At 65.1% G+C, this 22,909-nt stretch overlaps 2 protein-coding genes across 2 annotated transcripts; one reads left to right on the forward strand and one right to left on the reverse strand.

The window, feature by feature from the left end:
* Positions 1-250: 250 nt before the first annotated feature.
* On the reverse strand, positions 251-11,206 carry Pgap6 (post-glycosylphosphatidylinositol attachment to proteins 6). The gene is made up of 13 exons (XM_042668660.1): positions 11,083-11,206; positions 5,625-5,802; positions 5,326-5,533; positions 5,075-5,202; positions 4,682-4,950; positions 4,295-4,611; positions 3,891-3,981; positions 3,687-3,810; positions 3,276-3,412; positions 2,642-2,820; positions 2,422-2,568; positions 1,109-1,225; positions 251-785 (listed from the first exon to the last, which is right to left on the reverse strand). The coding sequence occupies exons 1-13, from the start codon at positions 11,204-11,206 to the stop codon at positions 489-491; spliced, it is 2,316 nt and encodes a 771-aa protein (XP_042524594.1). The 3' UTR covers positions 251-488.
* Decr2 (2,4-dienoyl-CoA reductase 2) lies at positions 1,305-22,909 on the forward strand. Its single transcript, XM_042668652.1, has 11 exons — positions 1,305-1,311; positions 14,035-14,037; positions 15,702-15,819; positions 16,348-16,416; positions 17,202-17,253; positions 18,305-18,440; positions 20,177-20,301; positions 20,381-20,474; positions 20,630-20,734; positions 21,036-21,241; positions 22,657-22,909. The coding sequence occupies exons 3-10, from the start codon at positions 15,740-15,742 to the stop codon at positions 21,239-21,241; spliced, it is 867 nt and encodes a 288-aa protein (XP_042524586.1). The 5' UTR covers positions 1,305-1,311; positions 14,035-14,037; positions 15,702-15,739; the 3' UTR covers positions 22,657-22,909.

Here is a 22,909-nt window from a genome sequence, read left to right on the forward strand (position 1 = left end):
TGAGGCAGAGCGACCTCCAGCTCCTCGGACCAACCCAACAGTTAGGGCCACACAGGCCCACAGAGTATGGTTCCCACAGAGGAGAAGAGGAGAGACGGAGAGACGGAGGCGGAGACCCCGGGAGACAGGCCTGGGCGGGCCAGCAGTCAGGGAGCGCACGGCCAGGGATGGCGGCGGCCGGGCGCTCAGGCCTCTCTTACCCAGTAGGCCCTATGTCACAGCCTCACACAGAGTGAAGGCAAAGGGAGTCCTCTACACTTCTAACCATCCCCAGGGCCACGGAGCACAGGGCTCCACCCCACACGTGGTGTCGGTAGTCTCCAGAGGCCATGGTAGAAACAGCTGAGCCTCATCGGGAGCTGGCGGCCCTCTCTGCTGTAGGAGGAAGCAGTCTCAGCACAATTTTATTCTGTGGGGAACCAATTGTTCCTATGACGGCTCCTGGCTGAAGAGTCCATCCAAGCGGCAGAGTTCCCTGAGCTGGCCGCCTATGTCACTGTGTACAGTTCATCTCGATCATTCCTACAGATCTGATAGTGACAGGGGAGCTTCTGTGAGCAGGCCCAGGGCTCAACCTGTTCCTCCCGGGGTGGCAGCAGGAAAGCCGCGCCTCCAGCCAGCAGCATGTGCCAGATGCTGTGTGTATAGTAATAGTTGTCATTCGTCATCATGGAGGTGTAGATGGCAATGCCCACGGAGGCCATGGAGATGCCAGGCAAGAGGTAGAAGACCCAGCGCTGCCACGAGGTAGGGTAGCATTGGCGCCGATGCCCACAGCGGTACACCTGGAGCAGACAGACACACATCCGTTGCTGTAGACTGGCTGCAGCCTCCACCTGTCTAGGCCCAGTGGTTGCAGGGGCCCCTCTGGGTCTGGGCAGCCAGAACCATGAGGTAGGCTGCATGGGGTGAGGGGCTCAAGGGCACATGGCCACACATCCTCAGTCCTCAAACCCGGGTCTCAGATGCATTACTGGCCTTAGCAGCCCTCAGCCAGTGCTGTGCCCCCCAGCCCTCTCCACAGGACTAGGGGCCTGGCTGGAACAAAGGTCCTGACTCTCTTCTCCCAGAACCTGGGCAAGAGCATCTGTCTTTTCTAGCTCCTTACCCACATGGAGGACATGATCACGAAGGCAAAGAGGCAGGGCCCCATCAAGTTCCAGATGCCCCTGCGGTCCAGCTGCAAGGACATGGCCATGACCAGTGTGCCCAGGACAAACAGGATCTGGAAAGACATGGCGACCGCCGTGTGTCCCCAGGTTTAGCTGGGGTCCTCTATACCAACCCAAGACTCACCAGGAGCAGGTGGCCGTGCACCGCCATGGCCCTTGGCACTTCTGCCTGCTCTCCGGAGAGCTGCTAGCTAACTTTGCCCTGCTCTGTGGGCTGGGAGAAAAGCCCCTGATGGCTTATAGATGAATACAGCCTTGGTGCTTCTGGGACCCCAAGGTTCTAGAACCCCATCACCACGGGGTCCTGACCAGCACACACTCCAGTGGTGCCTTCAGGACAGCACCTGGCCTGCAGTTCAGAACAGACCCTGCAGACAAGAGAACACAATCCACCAGTGCCACAAAGCATTTCCACTGGCCACACTAAGCCCCTGTTATGTCCTAGGGCCAGGGATTCCAGAAGCGTAGCTGGGGTTTCTCAAGGAGACGGGAGAGGGCCTTGTAGAGCCTTGCTCCCTCTGCCCACCACCGTGCTTCTGATGTCCCCTTGTTGCCCTATTCCTTCAGTTACTGGTGGTTTTTTCCAGTGACAGCTACATACCATGTGACTTCTCTCTTCTTTTTTGTAAGAGGTTAGGATTTGAGCTGAAGTCCTTGAGCCTGCTAGGTGGGCCCTCAGTTACTTGAGCTACTCCACCCATCCAGAATAGCTGGTTGTTAGGAGACTCAAGCCAAACGCCCTTCCTGTTCCCTCCCCCGCGGCCCTGGCATGCTGCGTGTGGGATCCGTGTCCTGTTCCCTCCCCCGTGGCCTGGCGTGCTGCGTGTGGGATCCGTGTCCTGTTCCCTCCCCCGCGGCCCTGGCGTGCTGCGTGTGGGCTGTGTCCTGTTCCCTCCCCCGCGGCCTGGCGTGCTGCGTGTGGGATCCGTGTCCTGTTCCCTCCCCCGCGGCCCTGGCGTGCTGCGTGTGGGATCCGTGTCCTGTTCCCTCCCCCGCGGCCCTGGCGTGCTGCGTGTGGGCTGTGTCCTGTTCCCTCCCCCGCGGCCCTGGCGTGCTGCGTGTGGGATCCGTGTCCTGTTCCCTCCCCCGCGGCCCTGGCGTGCTGCGTGTGGGCCGTGTCCTGTTCCCTCCCCCGTGGCCCTGGCGTGCTGCGTGTGGGCCGTGTCCTGTTCCCTCTCCCGCGGCCCTGGCGCCCATGCTGCCTGTGGGCTGTGTCCTGGGAGCTCAGCTCATCCCAGAGGCCACTCACGTGTTTCAACACTGTCTTCAGCCGGGCCATGCAGAGGATGGTGACCCAGGTGGACGCCCCAGAGCCCAGAAAGTCACAGTACTGCAGTGTGTCATAGTTGAGGATGCACAGCATGGCCTCCCCTGGCTGGTCACAGGCGTGGTAGAACTGCAAAGCGGGTGGTGAGCGGCAGCCCGGACCTCCCCACCCTCCGGTCCTGGGAGGCGTGGACCAGGCCTACCGTCGAGAAGAACATGGTGTACAAGTAGACGAAGGCTTCCACCAGGAAAGCACGGTGCACTGACACGGCGATGGGGGCCAGGAACATGAGGTTGCTGAGGGTGAGCAGGAGTGCCGCCGCCTTCTGCTGTGCCACCGTCTGGGCCGTGCTGTTATCCGTGCAGCTCCATCCACGCCAGCCTGGAGGCCACGCAACAGCCAGGGTGCTGAGCGGGGCAGCTGGGACCAGGCCTGCATGCGGGCAGGGGCTGCGACACTTTGGAGCCCTTTCCTCAGGTGGGAGCAGGCCAGGACAGAAGGGACAGCCGGCAACAAGGCCTGGCGCAGCAGGCGGGAACAGGCGTGGGCAGGGGGCGGGGGAGCAGATGATGACAGATGGAGCCACGTGTGGGCAAGTGTGCGTAGGCCTGGGCAGGTGAGGGCCAATGTACGGGCATGGGCTGGCCACGGATGCAAGCCAAGGTTGGGAGGCTCGCTCGGGATACTCGGGTCTCCCTGTGTGAGTGGACTATGGAAGGCCTGAGGAGGGGGACGGCATTTGTCCTGGCTTTGCGCTGTGGGAGCACTCCGTCCGGTTCTGGCGGGGGCAGGGCAGGAACGCCAAAGGCGGCCGAGACGGCCCTGCCTGGACTCACCTGCCTTGCAGCTGCAGCCCGCATACACGTAGCTGTGTCTGCGGAGTAGGAGGCACTGGCCGTATGGCCCACAGTCATCCAGACAGGGTGTCAGGTACAAGGTGGTCTCCACGCGGACCCGGGCCTGCTCACAGTCCCTGCAGAGAAGGGGCCACAAGGCTGGACTGCCAGCAGCTTACAGACACACACGCCCCCGGCCGCGCTCCACCTCAGCCTTTCCCTCTGTCAGGACTGCCGTGGGAGGGGGAGAAGGAGGGAAAGGGAAGAGCTCCTCACACGGAAGGCAGGGACGTCCTGGTGGCGGCAGGACATTGGGTCACTCCCAAACACCAGGCCCGGGCACCCAGTCATGATTCTGAACGCAGGGACTCGCCGGCAGCCCCGTACCGCGTAAGCCCTGGGTTTGCATACCTGGGGCTCTCGGGGCACACAAGCTGCAGGGAGAGGTACCAGCTGTCTGTCTCTGGGTAAGGGATGGTGAGGCTGACCGTGGGAGATAGAGTGTTCAGAGACAAAGGGTAGCCCTGGAAGAAGGCTGCACGGAGTGGGGACAGCGTGTCAGAGGGGACCAGGAGGTCCTGCCACCCTCCCTGCCAGATGCTGCCGCCATCGTACCTGTGGTGCAGTTGAGGGAAGCATTGAAGCGGAGGAAGGGTGAAGCGGCATTCACACAAGCGGCTATCAGGGTGCTGTTCGTGATCTCTGTCTAGAAGGGAGAATGGTGTGAGAGTGGGCTCCTTACACACACCCCCCGAGAGGCAGCCCTGCTGTTCACCAACTCAAGTGGCAGATGCCACTCTCTGCTGGCACTTCCCTGGATGCCCGCACACTGGCCTCGAACGACCCACGTACAGGGACAGGGCTGCCCTGAGGGGCACCATCCGTACTCAGATTGACCGGTACTGCCATTCTGCCGTTGCCTCAAAGTCCAGCCTGCTGTGGGCTCCCTGCAAAGCCAGTCCCCCAGCACGCTGAGCCCGCACGGAGCCCCTCACAGGCAGCCTGGTTCAGGCCTGTACCTTGTTTGCTCTCAGGGTGACGGTGAAGGAGCCCCCGCTGTCCATGCCCGTGTCGAGGTGGAGCCGCATCACAGAGAGCAAGTCCGGGCGCAGCAGCACCGTGACCCCGTCCAGGGGCTGGAAGCGCACGGACAGCACGTCCAGGTCCTCCCTCAGGAGCGGGTAGCTCAGGAGGCGCAAGGGGCCACCGCACTCTCGGCCACAGGGGCCCGGGGCCCGCGGCCCGGGGCGTGGGAGCTGGTCTGCAGAGGTGTCATTGCTCTGGTCTGAACTGTTTTGCCCGAGCCGGTGTGGAGTCACCCTCCAGGGCCTGCAGGCTATGAGAGGACGGGGAACTTAGACAAGGGGTCTGGGCAGGACCCCTCCACCCCGCTCCTGGTGGCCCACCTGTGAGCGTGGCCTCGGCACTGAAGGCTACGGACAGTGGTGGCTCCGCCAGGCTCTCGGCTACCACTTGCAGCCACCGGCCCCAGGGTGGTGAGGGCAGCAGAACGTGGCAGGAGGGGGAGAGGCTGCTGCAGGTCAGCACCTTCTGGAAGTTTCTGGGCAGAGCGGCTGTGCCCACCGTGAGCTGCACAGGGCAGCCGGGGCCGTCTTTGGATGCACACCCCTGCAGCTCCAGCCGGAGTTCCTGGGTGTACTCGGGGACAAAGACCCTGCAGCAAGGGGATTTGCCGTGCTCAGGTTCTGTGGATCTTCCGCTTCCCAGCGAGATTCCTTGGCCTCCTCACCCACACGGCCAGCCGAGGGCTGGCAGGCCTTCCCCAGGGCCCCACTCACTTGAGGTAGGTCGGGCGAGAGAGGAGGGTCTTCAGAAGGGGCACGTCGGGCTCCAGGATGGAGACCTCAACCATGCGCATGACCAGCATGTCAGGCTGGAAGATGTAGGCACAGGTGGAAACAAAGTCCTGGGAGAGGAGGGATGGGGGCAGGCTGGAGCATCAGGACTAACGGTAATGGGGCTGGACTGACAGTGGGCTGGCGGAGCCCAGAGAAAGCCAGCCAGCAGCACAGGAGGCCCTGCCTCTCACCTTCACCTCAATTTTCTGGGAGGAGGGGGGCAAGTGGGCGGCCACAAACCAATCCCCAGGAGCCGGGTAGGAGATATTGACGGAAGTATTGCCCAGCAGCATGGTGCTGAACAGGGTCCTGATGCGGAAGGAGGCCCGCACGGAGGTGGTGTTGGAGAAGCTGGTGCCCAGAGGGTTGATGACAGGAGGGGCCCCGGCCCGGAAGTGCCTGGAGGAAGAGGACAGGCGGGAGCCCCGCGTGATGCTCGGGCAGGCATGGCACACGTGCGTGCGTGCGTGTGCAAGGGCTGGGCACCTACACGGTGATCTCCACGTCCGGGCATGCGCGGCTGCTCTCCTGGGATGCATGTAGCAGCCAGTGCAGCCGTGCGGTGTCTGGGGGCACACGGAAGTGGAAGAGCCGGACACTGCCGTACCAGCTGTAGAAGGACAGCTTCTGCGGTGCCTGGGAGAAGTGTTCGGGGACCAGGCCAGCCTCTGTGGAAAGAAGCTGCCGTCAGCCGGAGGAGCCACTGCCTCCGGGACGCAATCCAACCCCCACAGCACCCCGCTTAGAGCCCCCCAGGGAGGGGATGCAGTCAAGGCCTGGAGGCCTGGCCCCTCCGTGTGCAGACCTTGGCCCAGGTCCAGCTCCCTTCTGACCCCTGGAGGCTGAGTCATTTTCCCCTCTGGTGAGGCAGCTGTTGCTTTTTTTGGGGGGGGGGGAGAGAGGGTCCGGTCATAGGGCCTGAACTCTGGGCCTGGGCACTGTCCCTCAGCTCTTCAGCTCAAGGCTAGCGCTCTACCACTTGAGCCACAGCGCCACTTCTGGCTTTTTCTGCTTATGTGGTGCTGAGGAATCGGACCCAGGGCCTCATGCATGCAAGGCAAGCACTTACCACTGAGCCACCTTCCCAGCCCGAGGCAGCAATTTCTGTTCCTTCCCTGCGGAGGACCGCAGCCCACTCCCAGGGACCTGGCTTTCTCATGTGGTGGCTTCCAGTCAAGCCCCATGGTCTCTCCTACTGGTTCTTCAGAGGGGCCCACCCAGGGCCCAGCAGCCCTCTTCCTAGATGGCCATCAAATATTGGTTCTGCCCTACTTGCACCCAGCAAATGCTCCATTTCTCCTCCCCTTCCCCAAACCCAGCATGATGGCCACAAAGCAGCCCTGCGGAACAGGTGCAGGCTCAGACCCAGCATCTGGCCGATCCCTAGACTGTGACAACAGGGACATCGCTAGATCTCTACCTAGAAAAAGACCTTGATAGGGGAGAAGACTCCAGTCCAGAAGCTTGGCTAGCCAGGGGCTCCCAGGACTCTCACCCAAGCATGGTGGTACTAGGACAAAGCAAGGGCCAAGGGGGACAAACGGCCTACCTAGGCGTACCCCGTCCTCGGCCGCTCAGTACTCCACCCCCCATCTCCTAGGCGTACCCCGTCCTCGGCCGCTCAGTACTCCACCCCCATCTCCTAGGCGTACCCCGTCCTCGGCCGCTCAGTACTCCACCCCCCATCTCCTAGGCGTACCCGTCCTCAGCCGCTCAGTACTCCACCCCCCATCTCCTAGGCGTACCCCGTCCTGTGACCGCTCAGTACTCCACCCCCCATCTCCTAGGCGTACCCGTCCTCAGCCGCTCAGTACTCCACCCCCCATCTCCTAGGCGTACCCCGTCCTGTGACTGCTCAGTACTCCACCCCCCATCTCCTAGGCGTACCCCGTCCTCAGCCGCTCAGTACTCCACCCCCCATCTCCTAGGCGTACCCCGTCCTTGGCCGCTCAGTACTCCACCCCCCATCTCCTAGGCGTACCCCGTCCTCAGCCGCTCAGTACTCCACCCCCCATCTCCTAGGCGTACCCCGTCCTGTGATCGCTCAGTACTCCACCCCCCATCTCCTAGGCGTACCCGTCCTCAGCCGCTCAGTACTCCACCCCCCATCTCCTAGGCGTACCCGTCCTGTGACTGCTCAGTACTCCATCCCCCATCTCCTAGGCGTACCCGTCCTGTGACTGTTCAGTACTCCACCCCCCATCTCCTAGGCGTACCCCGTCCTGTGACTGCTCAGTACTCCACCCCCCATCTCCTAGGCGTACCCGTCCTGTGACTGCTCAGTACTCCACCCCCCATCTCCTAGGCGTACCCCGTCCTGCGGCTGCTCAGTACTCCACCCCCCATCTCCTAGGCGTACCCGTCCTTGGCCGCTCAGTACTCCACCCCCCATCTCCTAGGCGTACCCGTCCTGTGACTGCTCAGTACTCCACCCCCCATCTCCTAGGCGTACCCGTCCTGTGACTGCTCAGTACTCCACCCCCATCTCCTAGGCGTACCCGTCCTTGGCCGCTCAGTACTCCACCCCCCATCTCCTAGGCGTACCCGTCCTGTGGCTGCTCAGTACTCCACCCCCCATCTCCTAGGCGTACCCGTCCTGTGACTGCTCAGTACTCCACACCTCCCCCCCATCTCCTAGGCGTACCCGTCCTGTGACCTCCCCCCCATCTCCAGGGACAGCTCAGGCCGGTGTTCTGTGTGCCCTTGGATGTTGTTCCTCTCTAGTGGTCAGACTCCCTGGGAAGGCCAAAGCCGACAGCATGTCCACTTTCCAAGGTTAATAAGTAGAAAAGAGCATCCAGAAAAAGAACAGCCTTTGGGCTCCTCTGTGCTGAGTGCCCTCCACCTAGAAGCCTTCCTCTGGCCCCTGGAAGAGCGGTGGCCCCAAGAGGGAGGGAGAGCCGGGTGAGTAGCTGTTCCCCGGCCAGCCTTGTGACTCCCCGCTCTCCTAGGCGTACACACAGCAGTCAGCTGGCAGGGCCAGAGCGCTCAGAGCAGCCTGGAACTGTGCTGGGGAGCAGGGACGGGGCCAGTTCCACCACAATGAGTTATTCCAGGCTTTTCGGTATCTGCTGGCCCGGGTCCTTTCACCAGGCTGTGGCCCCTCAGGATAACATGAGAATGGGAGGAGGGGGCGCAGGTCCCGGGCAAGGTAGACTCCTTCTACCTTGCTACCCAAACACCCAGCCTGAGGAGCTGGGCAGGGAAAGTTCTTCCTCTGCGTGCAGCTTGCTGCTAAGGGGAAAGCCCTCCGCCCCCCCCCCCCCCCCCCCCAGTCCCTGAGAAACTCGGGAAAAGTGATGTCTCTCTGCAGGCTCATAAGAGGTAAGAGGTACCTGATACCTGGTGCCAACTTCACAGGGCTACATGGCCCTGCAGGCCTGGTCTGAAGCCCTACCTTCCCTGGCTGGACACCCACAGTCCAGCTGCTGGATTGAGCGGCCATCCCAGGGGAATGGGGGGGGGAGGGCCGGGAAGGTTGGCCATGGGAGACCCCTGGGCTCAGTGCCACCAGCACAGGATCAGGAGGGGAAACAGAGTCTCTGAGCCTACCCAGGAGCCGTGTGAGGAGGCTGCCCTTGCCCTCCAAACTCCACCAACTCTGTGTTCCTGCAGACCAACCCTGTGTACCCACAGACCAACCCGTGTACCCACAGACCAACCCCGTGAACCCACAGACCAACCCGTGTACCCAGAGACCGACCCTGTGAACCCACAGACCGATCCATGAACCCACAGACCAACCCTGTGTACCCACAGACCAACCCTGTGTACCCACAGACCAACCCGTGTACCCACAGACCAACCCGTGTACCCAGAGACCGACCCTGTGAACCCACAGACCGATCCGTGAACCCACAGACCAACCCGTGTACCCACAGACCGACCCTGCGAACCCACAGACCGACCCTGCGAACCCACACACCGACTCTGTGAACCCGCAGACCGACCCTGTGAACCCACACACCGACTCTGTGAACCCACACACCAACCCGTGAACCCGCAGACCGACCCTGTGAACCCGCAGACCGACCCTGTGAACCCGCAGACCGACCCTGTGAACCCGCAGACCGACCCTGTGAACCCGCAGACCGACCCTGTGAACCCGCAGACCGACCCTGTGAACCCGCAGACCAACCCGTGAACCCACAGACCGACCCTGTGAACCCACAGACCGAACCCACAGACCGACCCTGTGAACCCACAGACCGAACCCACAGACTGACCCCGCGAACCCACAGACCGACCCCGCGCACCCACAGACCGACCCCGCGCACCCACAGACCGACCCTGCGCACCCACAGGCGCTGCCGGTGCCCCTCCGCCCCGGCGGGCCTGGGCGAGGGGAGGGCCCGGCGGGTCGGACAGCGCAGGCCCAGCACCGCGCAGGCCCCGCGCCGCGGACGGGGACGAGGGCGGCAGTGCCTGCGAGCAGAGCCGCGGAGCGCGGGCTCCCGGGCCCAGGTCGGGGCGCTCCAGCCCCGGCGCAGCCCGGCCCGCCGGTCCTTCCCCACAGGCCGGCGGGAATCCCGGCGACCCCACCGCCCGGGCCCGTGACGCCCCGGGGCCGCGGGGGGGAGACAGAGGACGCGCGGGGGGGGGGGGGGAGCCGGGGCCGCGCGGGGGGGGGAGCCGGGGCCGCGCGGGGGGGGGGGGGACGAGAGGACGCGCGGGGGGGGGACGAGAGGACGCGCGGGGGGGGGGGGGGGAGCCGGGGCCGCGCGGGGGGGGGGGACGAGAGGACGCGCGGGGGGGGGGGGAGCCGGGGCCGCGCGGGGGGAGACGAGAGGGCGCGCGGGGGGGGGGGGGGGAGCCGGGGCCGCGCGGGGGGGGGGGGAGCCGGGGCCGCGCGGGGGGGGGGGAGACGAGAGTACGCGCGGGGGGGGGGGAGACGAGAGTACGCGCGGGGGGGGGGGGAGACGGGGCCGCGCGGGGGGGGGGGAGCCGGGGCCGCGCGGGGGGGGGGGAGACGAGAGTACGCGCGGGGGGGGGGGGGGGAGCCGGGGCCGCGCGGGGGGGGGGAGCCGGGGCCGCGCGGGGGGGGGGGGAGCCGGGGCCGCGCGGGGGGGGGGGGAGACGAGAGTACGCGCGGGGGGGGGGCCGGGGCCGCGCGGGGGGGGGGGAGCCGGGGCCGCGCGGGGGGGGGGGAGCCGGGGCCGCGCGGGGGGGGTGCCGGGGCCGCGGGGGGGGGGGCCGGGGCCGCGCGGGGGGGGGAGCCGGGGCCGCGCGGGGGGGGGGGGCCGGGGCCGCGCGGGGGGGGGGGGAGCCGGGGCCGCGCGGGGGGGGGGGCCGGGGCCGCGCGGGCGGGGGGGAGACGAGAGTACGCGCGGGGGGGGGGGCCGGGGCCGCGCGGGGGGGGTGCCGGGGCCGCGGTGGGGGGGGGCCGGGGCCGCGCGGGGGGGGAGCCGGGGCCGCGCGGGGGGGGGGCCGGGGCCGCGCGGGGGGGGGGGAGCCGGGGCCGCGCGGGGGGGGGGGCCGGGGCCGCGCGGGCGGGGGGGAGACGAGAGTACGCGCGGGGGGGGGGGGCCGGGGCCGCGCGGGGGGGGGGGAGCCGGGGCCGCGCGGGGGGGGGGGGGGAGCCGGGGCCGCGCGGGGGGGGGGGGAGCCGGGGCCGCGCGGGGGGGGGAGCCGGGGCCGCGCGGGGGGGGGGGAGCCTGGGCCGCGCGGGGGGGGAGAGCCGGGGCCGCGGGGGGGGGGGGAGCCGGGGCCGCGCGGGGGGGGGGGGCCGGGGCCGCGCGGGGGGGGGAGCCGGGGCCGCGCGGGGGGGGGGGGAGAGCCGGGGCCGCGCGGGGGGGGGGGGGGAGCCGGGGGCCGCGCGGGGGGGGGAGCCGGGGCCGCGGGGAGACGCGAGGACGCGCGGGGGCCCCGGAGCCGCCCCTCGCCCCCGCGGCCCCGGCCAGGGGAGCGCGCCGCGCCCGGGTGAGTCACAATCCCGCCCCGCCGCTCACCGCTCTTCCAGCCGTCGCCGGCGGCGGGCGGGTGCCGGGCCGCCAGCAGCAGCAGCAGCAGCAGCGGGAGCAGCGGCCCCGCCACCGCCGCCCGCGCCGCGCCGCGGGTCCCCGCCGGGCCCATGGCTCCGCCGGCGCTACCCGCCCGGGCCCCGCGCCGCCGTCCCGGACCTGGACACGGACCCGGACCCAGGCTCCCCTGGCTCGGCCGCACCGGCCGCCGGCGCCCCGGGCACTTCCGCCCGCGAGGCCCCGCCCCGCCGGGAGCCGGCCGGGCTCGGAGCCCCCGGGGGCCTCGCGGGCGGAGGGGCCGCCGGCCCAGAGGGGGTCGGATCTACCGGATACCGACGGGGCCCTCGGGACGCGCGGGGCTGGAGCCCGGGGGGACGAAGCGTGGAGCGGGGCCGCGGGGGGGGGGGGGGCGGGGCGGGGCGCCGGGGTCGGGGGGAGCGCCGCGGGGGGGGGGCGTCGGGGCGCCGGGGTCGGGGGGAGGGCCGCGGGGGGGGGGCGTCGGGGCGCCGGGGTCGGGGGGAGGGCCGCGGGGGGGGCGCCGGGGGCGGGGCTGCGGGGGCGGGCGGGGGCGCCGGGGTCGGGGTCGTGGGGGCGGGGGCACCGGGGGCGGGGGGGCGGGGGCGCCGGGGTCGGGGGTCGGGGCCGCCAGGGGGGGGGCGGTCAGTGGTAGAGCGCTCGCCTCGCCTGCAGGAGGCCCCGGGTTCGAGTCCTCGGCACCACTTGAGCAGAAGCAGCCGGAAGCGCCCCGGCCGCCCCGCTCCGCTTCCTCCCGCAGCCCACCCAGCGGCCGCGCCCAGCACGGTCCCCACCCGGGTTGGAACTCCCCGGCTGGGTCCCGGCCAGCCCGGCCTGGAGCGCTCGGCCTGCTCTGCCCAGCTCTGCCCAGCTCTGTCCCAGCTCTGCCCAGCTCTGTCCCCAGCTCTGTCCCAGCTCTGCCCAGCTCTGTCCCCAGCTCTGCCCAGCTGTCCCCAGCTCTGCCCAGCTCTGTCCCCAGCTCTGCCCAGCTCTGTCCCCAGCTCTGTCCCAGCTCTGTCCCCAGCTCTGCCCAGCTCTGTCCCGAGCTCTGCCCAGCGCCCAGCTCTGTCCCAGCTCTGCCCAGCTCTGCCCAGCTCTGCCCAGCTCTGTCCCCAGCTCTGCCCAGCTCTGTCCCCAGCTCTGCCCAGCTCTGTCCCCAGCTCTGCCCAGCGCCCAGCTCTGTCCCAGCTCTGCCCAGCTCTGTCCCCAGCTCTGTCCCAGCTCTGCCCAGCTCTACCCAGCTCTGCCCAGCTGTCCCCAGCTCTGCCCAGCTCTGTCCCCAGCTCTGTCCCCAGCTCTGTCCCAGCTCTGCCCAGCTCTGCCCAGCGCCCAGCTCTGTCCCAGCTCTGCCCAGCTCTGTCCCCAGCTCTGCCCAGCTCTGTCCCCAGCTCTGTCCCAGCTCTGCCCAGCTCTGTCCCCAGCTCTGCCCAGCTCTGTCCCCAGCTCTGCCCAGCGCCCAGCTCTGCCCAGCTCTGCCCCCAGCTCTGCCCAGCTCTGTCCAGCGCCCAGCTCTGTCCCCAGCTCTGCCCAGCGCCCAGCTCTGCCCAGCTCTGTCCCCAGCTCTGCCCAGCTCTGCCCAGCTCTGTCCCCAGCTCTGCCCAGCTCTGTCCCCAGCTCTGTCCCAGCTCTGCCCAGCTCTGTCCCAGCTCTGCCCAGCTCTGTCCCCAGCTCTGCCCAGCTCTGCCTTGAAACGCATGCCCCCCCCCCCCCCCCCGTGAGCGGTGGCCGGGAGGTGGGCACCGGGAGGAAGGGCCCTCCGGTGTGGCTGCACGCGCAGGCCGCCCTAACGGGTCCCACCGCGTCCTCCCGAGCCACGCGGCGGGAGGCTGAGCACAGCCCTTGGCGGCCGGCCGCACCACGGCGCGTGACACAGCGGACGTGCGGGGCCGGCACGTGCGCGGCGGCAGCTACAGAAGGAGCGGGACCTGGCCTTTCCAGAGCTGGGGGGGTGATGTCACAGAACGTCCTAGAAGCACTGGCCTGCAGGTTACACTGGCGGCCTTGGGGGCCGGAGCGCACCTGGAATTGTGTGCGTGACACGACACCGGAACGCACGCTTGCCGGGCAGACACCGCAGCTGAGCCACGCGTCCAACTCGGCCACCCCGGAGGGCCGCCTGGCCAGCGCCGGTCCCGGAGGGCCGCGAAGGGCGCGGGGAGGGCGCGGCCTGGATGGCAGGAGGCCGAGGAGGGACGCGGGCCGGGTGGCCCTCCGCAGCTGCGGGGCTCCCCGCACAGTTCCGAGAACTCGAGGCGCTGGCCGCCTCCGGGGGGGGCTGCTCCCGCGTCGCCGCGGGCCGCCGGGCCTCAGTCCTCACCAGGCGCGCGGGGAAGCTGGCCCCGCGCCGGAAGGCGCCCGCGCGCCCGACGCGCTCCGCCCGGAGGCGGCCCGGGGTGGTGCCGCCCTTCCGCCCCCGGGTGCGGACCTGCGCCTCCAACCCCGCGGCTCGGGGCGAGCCTGGAGACCAGGGCTCAAAGCCCCGCCGGGGCTCCGACCGCCCACCGCCGAGCGCGCTCCACCCGCAGCCGCGACCTGCGGGCCGGGCCCGGGGGCGCCGACCACGCCCGCAACGCCGGGCAGCACCGCGGTCACAAGGCCGGAGGCGGCGGCGGCCTCTCGCGCCCCCGCGGGGCTCCCGTTCCGCGGAGAGGGGCCGGCTCCGCGCGGCGGCCCCCGCCCGGCGCCTCGGCCCGCACCTCCACGTCCAGCGCTTCCCTTCTCGCCAGGCCCGGGCTCGAACTTGGGGCCGGCGCACACCGCCGCGGAGACCGCGCAGTCCCGGCGGGGTTCGCGGGCACCACGGAGTGTTCTTCGGGGTTTTAGCCCCAGTGGCCGGCAACGTCTGGGTGGGGAGCCGGCGCCCGGACGGGGCGAGCTTGGAGAGGCGTGGCGGACCCGGCCGGGGGCGGGGCGAGAGCTTGGAAGGGCGTGGCGGACCCGGCCGGGGGCGTGGCGAGAGCTTGGAGGGGCGTGGCGAGAGCTTGGAGGGGCGTGGCGAGAGCTTGGAGGGGCGGGGCGAGAGCTTGGAGGGGCGTGGCGGACCCGGCCGGGGGCGTGGCGAGAGCTTGGAAGGGCGTGGCGGACCCGGCAGAGGCGGGGCGAGAGCTTGGAGGGGCGTGGCGGACCCGGCCGGGGGCGTGGCGAGAGCTTGGAGGGGCGTGGCGGACCCGGCCGGGGGCGTGGCGAGAGCTTGGAGGGGCGTGGCGGACGCGGCCGGGGGCGTGGCGAGAGCTTGGAAGGGCGTGGCGGACCCGGCAGAGGCGGGGCGAGAGCTTGGAGGGGCGTGGCGGACGCGGCCGGGGGCGGGCTCAGCGCCCACACCGGCAGGCGGGCTCCGGGCCAAGCCGAAGAGGCTGGGCGGTGGAGCCACCGCCGCACGGACCGGAACGAGTCCGCCAAGTAGATTCCAAACGCGCACCTGGCTATCTGCCGCCGCCATCAGACGGCCACTGCCGACTCCGCGGGGCCCGGGCCGCCCGCAGCCCGCCGTCTAATCACATTAAAAGCTGGGCCGGGGCGGCGGCGGCGGCGCGCGGTTTGCTGCCCCGCCCCGCCCCGAGGCAGGGGCCGCGCGGATCGCGGCGGGGACGCCCGACGCTCACTTCTGCCTGTCGGGGAAACGTCGTCCACGCAGCGGCCCCGCCGAGGGCCCAGAGACCGGCTGCGGTCCCCAAGCCGGAGCGCGCACGGGCGGCGGGGAGCCGCGGCGATCGTGCACCGGGGCCGACCGCCCCCCACCGCGCCCGAGCCCCCGAGCGGCGCCCGGGACTCGCGCGTCCCAGCGCCGGAGAAGTTCTGGGGCTGCGCCCGGTGGACGCTGCCCGCGGGGAGAGGTTAAAACGCACCGCCCCGAGCGAACCAGCTCGGCTCCACTCCGGCTGGAACGCGAGGCGTGCGCAGCGGCTCTGAGCCCGCGGCCCCAGCCCAGGAGGGGGGGGAGCCCGACTGGGGAAGGGCCGCGCGGGGCCGCAATTCCCGCGACCGCCGCCGCCGCCACGCGCTTCCAGGGAGAGGGACGAGAGTGCGCCTGCGCGGGGCGCGCGCGACCCCGCCCCCCGCCCGCGGTCCCAGCAGGCTGCGCGCAGGGCGGGCTGGAGCGCGGGGCGGGCGCGGGGCGGGTGCGGGGCGGGCTGGAGCGCGGGGCGGGCGCAGGGCGGGCTGGAGCGCGGGGCGGGCTGGAGCGCGGGGCGGGTGCAGGGCGGGCTGGAGCGCAGGGCGGGCTGGAGCGCGGGGCGGGCTGGAGCGCGGGGCGGGCGCGGGGCGGGCTGGAGCGCAGGGCGGGCGCAGGGCGGGCTGGAGCGCGGGGCGGGCGCGGGGCGGGCTGGAGCGCAGGGCGGGCGCGGGGCGGGCTGGAGCGCGGGGCGGGCGCAGGGCGGGTGCAGGGCGGGCTGGAGCGCGGGGCGGGCTGGAGCGCAGGGCGGGCGCAGGGCGGGCTGGAGCGCGGGGCGGGCTGGAGCGCGGGGCGGGCTGGAGCGCGGGGCGGGCTGGAGCGCGGGGCGGGCTGGAGCGCGGGGCGGGCTGGAGCGCGGGGCGGGCTGGAGCGCGGGGCGGGCTGGAGCGCGGGGCGGGCTGGAGCGCGGGGCGGGGCGCAGTCAGTCCCCGACACCCCGACCTGCTGGCTCCCGGCGCCATGGCCCCGCCGTCGCCGGACGTCGAAGCTGACGACTGTCTCCCCGAGTACCGCCACCTCTTCTGCCCGGACCTGCTCCGGTGAGCGCCGGGCGGGGCGCCTGGGGGCCGGGGCCGGGCCGGCCGTCCGCGGGGACGGGGTGGGGGGCGCTGGCCACGGCTGGACCCGAACCTTGTTTCCGCTGGGCCTGGGGCCTGAACTCTGCCCCTGGAGCGTTGGTCCGCTTGGGGTTTTGTGGCTAGCCCAAGAGTGTCCTGCGGGCTCGCGTCGCCTTGGGAGCGGTGAGGGCCCGCGGGAGGAAGCGTTTGGACATCAGGTGCCTCTTGATGACCTTCCTCAGAGCTGTAGGTTGAACCTTTCCTGAGAACCCTGAAAGTCCAGGAAAAGCTGTGTGCACAACAGCGTTTTCTTTTCTCACAGAAGCACACCGGGTTCTGGCGCCGAGGTCGGGGATCAAAGTCCTTCCTGGGCCACAGGCTTGGCACCGCTCCCCCCCCCCCCCCAGTCCTGGGGCTCGAACTCAGGGCCTGGGCACTGTCCCCGGCTTCCTGTGCTCAAGCGCTCTACCACTGAGCCACATCCCCAGCCCCCTTTTTTTCTTGTTCTAGGGACAAAGTGGCCTTTATCACAGGTGGTGGTTCTGGGATTGGGTTCCGGATTGCTGAGATTTTCATGAGGTGAGCACTGTTTGGAAGGCCTTGCTGTCCTTCACCTCTGAAATCTTGCTGGTTCTTGGAGACGCTGACCCAGGGCCTCCTGAGGCCTCACACCACTGGAGACAGGATGGACCATGTCAGACTCACAAACTGTCTCTTGTGCACACGTTCTGTGGCCAGGTCAGGGACATCAACATGCCACCCAGTTGTCAGAATGAGTGTGGGAAGAAAGGCCCTTCTCTAGTGCCCCTCATGAATCCTACCCCCTGGAAGAGACTTTAAGGCTCAGCCTTGCAGGTGGGCTGATCTTCCAGCCTGGTGACTTAGTGCTTGTGAACTTCTTAGCCTAAGTCCGTCGGTGCTCAGAGCCTTTCCACATGTTATATATGCCCCAGCTCCTTTGGAACCTGTTTAAATAGGTGGTAACCCCATTGTCACCATGGGACTGAGTTTCTCCAGAGACAGTGTTGGAGCACACCTGCCTCAGAAATAAGATCTCTGCACTTTCCTCCACGACCCACCCCAGTGAGGGAGTTTGCACCAGGGGACCGACATGGGTGTCTAGACCTGGAGGCCTTTTCCATGGCCATGGTATTTGGCGCAAAATATCCCAACTCAGAAACCCAGCAGTGGGCAACCCTACCATCCAGCTGAGGTCCCTGCAGAAGTACTCAGCCCGGCTCAACCCCTGTGCCCTCTGCCCGCCAGGCTTTAGTCCTTGAGCCCTACCTCTGCCTGAGCAGCCTTGGGAGGAGGAGTGCACTGCTGTGCTGCTGTCCCTCTCTGACCTGTCTTTGGTTTTGCAGGCATGGCTGCCACACAGTCCTTGCCAGCAGGAGCTTCCCGAGAGTGTCCACGGTGAGAGGGCTTCTGTGGCTGTCCACAGGCAACCATGAGCCTGGGCTGTTGAGGGAGGGGGTAGTGTCCTTAGGTCCAGGGAATGATAACACTAAGCCTTGTTTCCTCTCAAATGTGGAGTCTCTGAAGTGGCCTCTGCTCAGAGTCCAGGCAGTGGGCCTGTGAGGCCCCAGGCTGGGAGGCAGCCTGGCCTCAGGAGAGCTCCCTGGGCTCGCCAGCATTATCAGGGTCATCACCTGCCCCCGGGGAGGATAGCTGGACCTGGGAGGAGGTCTCACCGCCCTGCCTCTGGTCTTCAGCTGAGGGCAGAAGCCAGTGGGGGGCTGGGAACAAGGCTCCGAGGAAGAGCACTTGCCTGCCTGGCATACGTGGAGCCCTGGGTTCAATTCCTTAGTACCACATGCACAGAAAAAGCCAGAAGTGGTGCTGTGGCTCAAGTAGTAGAGTGCTAGCCTCGAGCAAAAGAAGCAAAAGAAGCTCAGGGACCTTGCCCAGGCCCTGAGTTCAAGCCCCAGGACTAGCAAAGAAAAAAAAAAAAAAAACCAGCTGGGAGCTCTGTTGTCCAGGGATGATAGGATGATGTAAAGGGAGGGTTGTGGGACAAGTTTCAAATGGCGGAGGGCACGGGTATCTTACCAAGATTCATCAGGTGCATGTCCCAGGGACTGACCACTTTTAGGCTTCATCTTCTCAGAGTGGTGTGTAGCAGCAAACCTGGGTCCCAAACAGAGTAAGCCTTCCCTGGCCTCCAGCTGGGGGAGACCCTGAGGCCTAGAGCCTCAGATCTCTCATGTCTACAGCCTTCGCGGGGCAGCATGCCATTGCTCTCCACGTTCCAGCAATGAAGTAACTAGTGCTCCCAGTATCAAAGGTGTTTTCATTTGTTTGGTTTTGGGGGAGGTTACAGGGATGAACTCAGGGCCATACGGACTTGGTAGGCAATGGTTTACCAGTTGGGCCACACCGCTAGTCCCCACATCAATTTCTGGAACCTGCTTCTCTGGGCTGAGGCTGCTGGACTGTGCCACGTTTCTTTCTGTTCGGTGTCTAGGCTGCTGAGAAGCTGGCAGCTGCCACTGGCCAGCAGTGCCTCCCTCTGTCGATGGACGTTCGTTCCCCCCCAGCTGTAATGGTTGCCGTGGACCAGGCACTGAAGAAATTTGGCAAAATTGATATCCTTATTAACTGTGAGTCATGTTGAATGGGGCCATAAACTTAGAACAAGCTGGAGGTGCTATCTGGAGGCACTGGAACTCTTGTCCTAGGATAGGGAGCATATCAGAGAGCCTAGCTGCCTGCCCTGGGTTCAGCTACAGTCCCTTCATCTTCCTGAAACAAGGCCTAGGCTCTAGGCCTCGCACCTGAAACTTATCATTTCTTTTTTTTTAGGTAAGGGGTCAGCACAGCTTCAGCTCATGTAGATGCCTTGTGAACATGACTGCTCCAAATTTAGGAATGTCCTTGTGTCCTGGAATTTCCACTTAAAAAAAAAAAAAAAGCCCTGAGCCTTGAACTCAGCACATGGTTTCTTAGCTTTTTACTCAAGGCTGGCACTCTACCATTTGAGTCATACTTCCACTTCTGGCTGGTTAGTTAGAGATAAGAGTCTCTCATATTTATCTACCAATGCTGGCTTTGAACCATGGCCCTCAGGTCTCAGCCTCCCGAGTAACTAGGATTATAGGAATGAGCCACCAGCACTCAGCCTGCACTGGTTATTTTTAAGATAGGGTCTTATTTTTTGCCCAGATACACTCCTGGGCCACTGTCCACCTATTTTAGGGTTCCCAATATGGCTAGAATGACAAGTATAGACCACCGTGTCCATCTTCTTTTATTGAGATGGCATGCCCTGGACTTTTCTGCCCAGGCTATTCTGGAAGAGCAACCCTCCCAATCTCAGCCTAAGTAGCTAGAATGACAAGGGCGAGCTCTTGGTGCCCAGCTCCTCTGTGCATCTCTGGGCTTTCTTTCCCTCCTTTGTTTCTCTCTTTGCTCCTCCCCTTCTTTCTTCTCTCTTCCCCTCCCCTCCTGTCTCCTCCTCCCCTCCCTCCCTCCCTTCCTTCCTTCCTTCCTGGGGATTGAACTCAGGGACCTACTTGTACCACAAGTGCTCTATCACTGAGCTACTTCCCCATCTCTCATCACCTACATAAGGGTACCAGTCATGTATGGCATTTAGGGCTCGCTCTGATTCAGTATGATCTCATCTTGATAACATCTGCAAAAATCTATTTCCAAATAAGATCACAGTCATACATAGATACCAAAGATTCGGACTTCAACTTCTTTTTTTTTTTTTTTTTGGGTCCAGTTGTGGGGCCTGAACTCTGGGCCTGGGCGCTGTCCCTCAGCTCTTCAGCTCAAGCACCACTTCTGGCTTTTTTCTTTTTTTTTTTTTTGTCGGTCGTGGGGCTTGAACTCTGGGCCTGGACACTGTCCCTCAGCTCTTCAGCTCAAGGCGAGCACTCTACCACTTGAGCTACAGCGCCACTTCCGGTTTTCTGGTGGTTTATTGGAGATAGGAGTCTCACAGTCTCTCCTGCCCGGGCTGGCTTTGAACCGAGATCCTCAGATCTCAGCCTCCTGAGTAGCTAGGATTACAGGCGTGAACCACCAGCGCCCGGCTCTGGCTTTTTTCTTATGTGGTACTGAGGAATCGAACCCAAGGCCTCATGCATGCAAGGCAAGCGCTCTACCACTGAGCCACTTTCCCAGCCCTCGGACTTCAACTTCTTTAGAGGATAACTTAACATCTTGTTTTATTCCTGTTAATCAGGAGTTGTCCAAGTACCGCCTACCCTATGGGACTTGGCCTAGCCTGGGAGTTGCCACCACCGCATGAAGGTCCTCTTCCCAGGAGCTCAGCCCCCAAGTCCATCTTCCCAGGGTGTCAGCTCCTCTGCTGTCCACTACTCTGCAGGTGCAGCCGGGAACTTCCTGTGCCCTGCTGGTGCACTGTCCTTCAATGCCTTCAAGACTGTGGTTGACATCGACACCATCGGCACCTTCAATGTGTCTCGAGTGCTCTATGAGAAGTTCTTCCGGGTAGGTGCCAGGTGGGTCTGCTTCCGGAAGGTGCCCTCCTCCTGCTGCCTGCTTACTGCCCACCCTTTGTGTGCTGCAGGACCATGGAGGGGTGATTGTAAACATCACTGCAACCCTGTGTTTCCGGGGACAGCTGTTGCAGGTGCATGCGGGCACTGCCAAGGCAGCTGTGGGTATGGACACCCCTTTGGCCTGGTTTTTCCCGACCATCCCTGGAGGCCCGCAGTCTCCTGGAGGCTGAGTCTAGCTGTGGGCAGCAGAGGGGCCTGGCCTTGGCCTTCAGCCCCCTCTGGCCGCAGAGCCTCCTACCTGCCTTTCTTCCACCCAGATGCTATGACACGGCACTTGGCTGTGGAGTGGGGTCCCAGGAACATCCGTGTCAACAGCCTGGCCCCCGGCCCCATCAGTGGAACTGAGGGACTCCGCAGGCTGGGTAAGGAGCCCGGAATGCATCCAGAACCACGCAGGATTTGAAGAGCCCTGCCTGGCGTCTGCCGCTCAGGGTTTTGGCCTCTTACTCTGGGTAGCTTGGCCCACTTTGGAGGGCTCCTGCACTCTCACTGCCTGTGGGCACCCAGGCCCCTTGTCCCGCATCTCCATTACTCCATACCTGGCCACTCTTACTTGCCTTGAAGATACTAACTGTGGTTCAGGAGCTGCCTGGGATGGTAGGGCCCTGGGGTTCAGGGTGCATGGGGCCTGAGCCTGCTGCTGTTTTCCTGGGGGCTCCCCAGGCAGGTTACATGCTCCTGGTCTCTTGAGCCCACTGAAGAGGCTGGGGAGCAAGACGGAGATCGCGCACAGTGTGCTCTACCTGGCAAGCCCCCTGGCTTCCTACGTGACGGGGACGGTGCTCGTGGTGGATGGGGGGAGCTGGATGACATTCCCAAATGACATCCGGGGGCTGGTGGAGTTTGAATCCCACGCTGCTAAGCTCTAGGTAAGGTGCTGTTCCTGCCTTTGGGGTCAGCCCTGCCAGCACCCTGCCAGGTGTGGCCCTGTGGGCAGGTCTCTGCCCTGTCTGTTTGGCCACAGTCAAAGTGCTGCCTGGGGGGTAGACAGCCAGTTCTCCAGGCTGAACGGGGAGGCGGGCGAGGTAACACTGGTCTTTTCTAGTGACCCTGAACCCTGCTGCTGTTGGAGGCAGGTGCTGGAGGAATACAACTTTGTGTGTGTGTGTGTATGGAACTGGAGCTTGCACTCACGGCCAGAATGTTCACTAATCTCTATTTACTTTTTTGCTCAAGGATGGCATTCTACCACTTGAGCCACACCTCCATTTCTGGCTTTTTGCCGGTTTATTGGAGATCAGAGCCTCATGGACTTTCCTGCTCATCAGATTTTAGTCTCCTGAGTAGCTAGGATTATAGGCATGAGCCACAGGTACCTGGCACAACTGTTTTTGTTTTTTTTTTTAAACAGTGTCTCACTATGTAGCCTAGGCTGACTTGGAATTTGAGATCCTTCTGCTTCAACCTCCCAAGTGCTGGAATTACAAGCATAAACCACAACTGGTTTGGTATAAAACTGATAGAAAATACACGTCCAAGGCCTTCTGTCCCCCACCCTCCAGTGGCTTACAGTCAAGCCAAGCGCACTGGACCCCAACTTTGCAGCCCCACAAACTAACCCTTCCTTGAAGTGCCACACATGCCCTTTGCCCCATCCCAGGTTGGGATCACCAAGCAATAAGCCCAGCTTGCAACTTTTCTATTCAGTTGTATGAACCCCGTTCCTAGGGTTTTGCCAGAAAGTGCATTTTTCTCCAGGTGCCGGTGGCTCACGCCTATTATCCTAAATACTCAAGAGGCTGGGATCTGTGGATCACGGTTCAAAGCCAGCCTGGGCAGGAAAGTCTGTCCTGAGACTCTTATCTCCAGTAAACCACCAGAATACCAGAAATGGACTGTGGCTCAAGTGGTAGAGCGCTAGCCTTGAGCTGAAGAGCTCAGGGTCAGCACCCAGGTCCAGAGTTCAAGACCCATGACTGACCAAAAAAAAAAAAGTATTTTTGCTTTTTTTGTTTTTTAGTTACTAGCATGGCACTGGTGGCTCACGCCTCTCATCCTAGCTACTCAGGAGGCTGAGATCTGAGGTTTAAAGCCAGCCTGGGCAGGAAAGTCTGTGAGACTTTTATCTCCAATGAACCACCAGAAAACCGGAAGTGGTGCTGTGGCTCAAGCAATAGAGCACTGGCCTTGAGCTGAGGGGCTGAGGGACAGCGCCCAGGCCGAGTTCAAGCCCCATGACCGACCAAAAAAAAAAATTACTACTACTATAAAATACGTATGTGTTGGGCTTTACAGAAGACTTTACAAGGAAGATGATTAAAAAGATTCACTGTGTTTCTGTCAGGGATAGAGACCACCTCTCCAGATCCTGCGTCTGTCTCTGCAGCATCCTCTGATTCCCTAACCACACCAGGAACCCCTCAACTTGTTTCTCAAGAAGGCAAGGTGATTCCTGCTCTGACATACTTTTTGGGGACCCCCCCATTGAATAAATCAGACCGGAATTTTTTCCCACAGCAGATTAAAATGTAAAATAACTTCTTGACTTATGTTTTGAATTTATGTAAAATATCAATTGCTTTAAAAGTTCTAATTCA

Source organism: Dipodomys spectabilis, unplaced genomic scaffold, assembly GCF_019054845.1.
Source record: "Dipodomys spectabilis isolate Male_0828 unplaced genomic scaffold, ASM1905484v1 ptg000461l, whole genome shotgun sequence".
In the NCBI taxonomy this organism is placed as follows: domain Eukaryota; kingdom Metazoa; phylum Chordata; class Mammalia; order Rodentia; family Heteromyidae; genus Dipodomys; species Dipodomys spectabilis.